This window comes from Limulus polyphemus, unplaced genomic scaffold, assembly GCF_000517525.1.
Source record: "Limulus polyphemus unplaced genomic scaffold, Limulus_polyphemus-2.1.2 Scaffold1599, whole genome shotgun sequence".
In the NCBI taxonomy this organism is placed as follows: Eukaryota; Metazoa; Arthropoda; class Merostomata; order Xiphosura; family Limulidae; genus Limulus; species Limulus polyphemus.
In genome coordinates, this window is record NW_013667209.1 from 232,437 (window position 1) to 237,595 (window position 5,159).

At 28.7% G+C, this 5,159-nt stretch overlaps 1 protein-coding gene across 3 annotated transcripts in view; it reads right to left on the minus strand.

The window, feature by feature from the left end:
• Positions 1 to 5,159, minus strand: part of LOC106464252 (kinesin light chain-like) — a 67,582-nt gene that overhangs the window by 40,533 nt on the left and 21,890 nt on the right. For all 3 annotated transcript variants that reach the window (XM_013924378.2, XM_022391968.1, XM_022391967.1), the window contains 3 exons: positions 1,995 to 2,238; positions 1,095 to 1,319; positions 152 to 248 (listed from right to left, as the gene is read on the minus strand). In XM_013924378.2, coding sequence (XP_013779832.1) covers positions 152 to 248; positions 1,095 to 1,319; positions 1,995 to 2,213 — 541 coding nt within the window. In that variant the 5' untranslated portion in view covers positions 2,214 to 2,238. The remainder of the gene's footprint in view (positions 1 to 151; positions 249 to 1,094; positions 1,320 to 1,994; positions 2,239 to 5,159) is intronic.

Below are 5,159 nucleotides of genomic sequence, written 5' to 3' on the forward strand. Positions count from 1 at the left end.
AAAAACAGTGTGTGTGTGTGTGTATTATATATATATATATATATATGTGTGTGTGTGTGTGTGTGTGTGTGTATTATATATATATATATATATATGTGTGTGTGTGTGTATGTGTGTGTGTGTGGTTATATATATATATATATATAATTACCATCATTATGGGAGCTATCATCATCATCATCAGGAAATCCTAAGTCCAATGGAGCATCACTCGATGGTTTCTTTTCACTGCCCGATTCACTCATTGCCTACAACATCCCAAACTTCTAAATCAACAACTTATTCCATGTATATTATTTTATGTATCTCAACGTAAAATTATCAGATAACAATGAGACAGATAACATATGCAAAAATAAATTATTTCTCTATTATTACCATAAATGAAAAATGGAGTTTCTACATCTGGATCTTTCAGAACCAGAAACCTTACACAAAGACAGTACAAAAGGGTTACGACAGAATACAAAAGTACAGATTTTTTTATAAAACTTGAAATCAATATTAAAATTGTGGTAACTCAACTTCAAGATATTGTGATTTTAACACACAAAGGGAGTAACATTCTAACCAGGGCCAATGACATAAATGAAATGATCAACTTCAAATATAACAATAAATGTTGATTCATGGCTAATAATTCCTAACTATTTTTGCCTCTGGGTCGTTGCCAGGTAGATGTTGCTTGATTAGTTATGAGTATCATTACAGTATTTTCAAAAATATATAATATGAGTTAAAGTGAATAAGGCAAAAGACTTCAAAGCTATTTCTTTACAACTGCTTAAGAATTATAAACTTAAATATTTCACATTTGAATATCATAATTAATGTTTTAATTTCATTAATAAATAAATATATATATATATTTAAGAAAAATATAATGATATTTTACAACAAATTAATGAAATTTAATAACTGAATTTTGTTTGAATACACAAAATCTTACATTCCATTTAATGAAGCTAATTCCAAATTGACATATATACAAGTATAACTGAGTTAATCCTTATCTTCTAAGGTTGTATTCAATAGCTTTAAAGCTATATACTCTGGTGAAAGTGGTTTTAAATACCTGGAAAGTTTATACTTACTGATTCATTAGTCTCGTATTCTTTAAGAGAATTCATGAATTCAAGATGTTTTTTCTCTTCATCCACTTGTGCAACCATCTGCTCTGATGCCTGTAGTTTCTGTTGAGTACTTGCTAGTTCATCACGTAACCATGCATTTTCTTGACAAAGTCGTCTTACTTGAGCTCGAAGCTTCTGTTTTTCTGCTTCAACCATCTGCAAGTGGCTAGCCAAGGCCATCATAACCTGTAGAATTTAAGTTAGAGAATTCACACTCTCATTAACTACCACTTGTGTTGCAGACCACATTAATATACATTTAATCTGATCAAACTGAGCTATAACACTTAAAATATAAAATTTTTTCTGTTATAATTGGTATATCATCAATAAGTGCTTTAAATATTTTATCTGCTTTCTGTAGGACATGCTTCTGTTTTATAAATTTCAAAATCACAATTGGTTAATTACACTTTTTTTTTTACTGTAAACAACACAATTGGTTGATTTATATATCTTATGAAGTACAGTAACATTTATACTTTCCCAAGTCTTTCTTTAAACCTGAATTTATGGATAATATTTAGAAATATGCATTTTATTTTAAATAAATGAGTGAAAAAAAGCTCAATTTGAAGTTCTTCAAGAAATGTATTTCATTTTTAAAACACCATCTTTTTTAAAAATTGTAGTATATATAACTCCTCAGAATATATGAGCTAAAAAATTCAAATTTTTGATCTAATTTTCACTAAATGCAGACTCTATAAGTTTATATATTAACAAAGCATAGAAACTGTATTATATATAAAAAGAAACAATTTGACTAGAATATAATACTGAATACTAATAAATTTTATTGTATTTACAATTATACAACAGCAAAGATTTTAGTTTAAAAAAAAAAGAAGTAATTTTTACCTGAGCTTCGCCTAAGCCAAGATCAATGGATTCCAAATTTTTCTTAATTATGTTAGCCTTCTCTTCCATCAGGTTGCTGTCCCCATTTTCTCGTTGGACTGCCTTCAGTGAAGACATGAGTCCATTGTAAATCGAGTTGTGCTCATTTTTTAGTGCTTCCAATCCTTGAAGGACAGTTTTTGTGTTGGTAATGATCTCTTCTTGGGTCATTGCTGTCATCTTGCCAATAGATTCTATCTTTCTCCTGGACATAAGATGGATAATATATGACATTTTAGCTTATAGCCTGACAGTAGAGTATATTTTTAGTAATTTTTTCATTGTACTCAAACCCAAAGTTGGAATTAGGAATATGTCTATTGAAAGTATGGCCATAGGTTTTTGTAATAATTTATATTAAACCTTTAATCACATTTTAGAATAGCTAAACCAACATTTTCTGTTAATGTGAAATGAAAATTCTTCTGGTTTTAATTTTTCCAAACATGTTACATTTCTATTTGTTTTTTAAAATATCCATTTTTCTTTCTTCTCACCTAAATGCTAGCAAGTTTAATGCCTCCATTCTGTTTGTTAAACAAGTGTAAATGCTTAAGAAACTAGAACTGTGACTGTTAAAAGTTTATTATGTCAAACATTTGGCAAAGCAACAAGTTCACAGAACAAATCTATTAATACTAAACATTACAATGAGTGTTTTATCTAACTTCTAAATACAGGAATAAGCCAATTATGAAAATGGCTCAGGGTATTATCTATACATAAAATGCTGCTCCATATGGTATTTTGAACACTTATTCAGTCTTAATATTTTCAAGTTTGTTTGGTTTTTTCAATGTAATTATAGCTAATCATAAAAAAATACTATAAAAGAATATTGTATTTATAAATCACACTTTTTTTTAGTACTATACAGTTGAAACTTTATAAAGATTTTTCAAAATAGTATTTTTGTTTAAATTTTCTGTAATTATAAACAAGTTCCTTCATTTGACAAATACAACATAAACTAAAGACTCAGCTGTGCTACCATATTTGGTACAAAAGAAGCCCTAACTCTCCTGTTAACTCTATATCTTGGATGGGTGTCACAGTACAGTTTTCAATGATATTTTGAACATCTTATTTACACAAAGAAGCATGGCTCATGGTAACAATAAGTAATAAATAATTGAAATTATTTTCACGTTTGATGCGCTTTAGCTTATCCCCTCCAAACAATTAACACAAATATCAGGACCTTATGGAAGTAAAATAACAATCGCAACATATGTTGTTTCAGAAAAACACAAAGATAAAAGCCGACAAAAATAAAACATTTTAAAACATATATTGAAATTTACCACATTGATTTTTTAAATTTAACATACTATGCTTTGTCCATGATTTGTCAAATGAATCCTGATGGTTTTTCACACTCAACTTTACTAATTTTTACAGCAATCAGTAACATAAACCTAATATACAATTAATTTACAAAATTAGGTTATCTACAACGAAATTATTTAAGCTTTACAAGAATGGTTTTAATAGTGACTTGGGTGTTATGTTAACCTTCCTTTAAATCAAAACTTGATTACTGAAACAGAAAATAATTTAGTTACTATGTGAAAACTAAGTAAACTTTTCACTCTAAAATGAGGCCTGTCCTTGACCCATATAACATTATATATATTTGGACAAAACGTTGTCCAAATATTTATCATTTGTCTGACTGGTAATTTTATTTTTAATAAGTATGTCTAATCATTTTATTTATTTAACAGGAATAACTTTCATTAAAATTAAAGTCATACTGAAGATAAGGCACAGTTTTAAAATTCAAAAACCCCTGTACAAGCTGTTTTACTGAATATCTTTTAGCAATGCACTAAAACAAATAGACAGATGTAGAATTATAGAAAAGCTTTTCTCTACACTAAAATACTTTTATTTGCAAGCTTTTTTTTAACATATAGAAAAAGTCTGTGTATAATTCTACATATTCATTTATCTACATTATGAGTCTTAAAAAAAAAATACTTAAAGATGGTACGTAAAAATAAGAAACACCTCAAAAGGTGACAAGCCTGACAAGTTTTTGGATGATGTTTTGAGCTACTAGTGCATATTTTGCTCATGTCAAATTGTTCAGACGTTTATCTAGTAGGAACATGGCTATATTACTGAGCTTCTTGAATTGGAAACAAAAATTAAAGTAGGATTGAGAGCAATGAGAGCACAGCCATAGGGAAGAGCAGTGTGAACACAGTAATTATGGTCTTGTAAAAAAAAATGGGTTCAATTTTATTTTTCATCTAAACCTTAACTGTGGTAAGTGAAGATTAATACCCAATGCTATCTACAAAATAAGTTGCTCTTGTGAAAAAGCCTACATAGGAGAAACAGGTATAACTATTATACAAGTCAGACAAGATAAAACTCAAATTTCATTATCCAAAAATCCATCTTAGCTGAACACAAAAACAACATTAGTTACATCATCAAATGGAACTAACTACAAATACTATATACTGAGAAACACTGGAAAAACACAAAGCTTTCTACATTAAGACTTGTCAAACTGCTCTCAACCACAATCAAGGCTTAGGTTTTTAACAAAACTTGGACCTACTTTCCTGTTACAAGACCATAAACACAGTGTCCACATAGCTTAAATTAGAGGTCAAATATGATGATGTCACAATAAATTTCAACTGAGCTCTTCTCTAAAGCCACACTCTTGTCACTTTCAATCTTACTTTATTTTTTTTTTCAACTATGAAGTTCACAACTACAACCATATTCTTGCCTGATAAATCTGAACAACCCGAACAAGTTGACCTGATGAATATCTGCACTAGCAAGTCTAATCATCATCTAAAAACATCCTAGATAGAGGCCCTAAATTCTTGTTAACAGTTTTTATTATGTTCTTTTCTCACTGTTAAATGTATTTTAAAAAATGCTTTTACATAAAGAAATAGGTTATGTGAACAGAACTTTCATGGAATGACCTACAAGATTGTCAATTCACCATACACTTTAACTTCTTTTAATCCTCAATTAGATAAATGTATTTATCTGTTCATTCATTTTTATGCCTGCCTCTCTCTCTCTCTCTCTCTCTCTCTATATATATATATATATATATATATTATACACATTATACACATACACAAATAC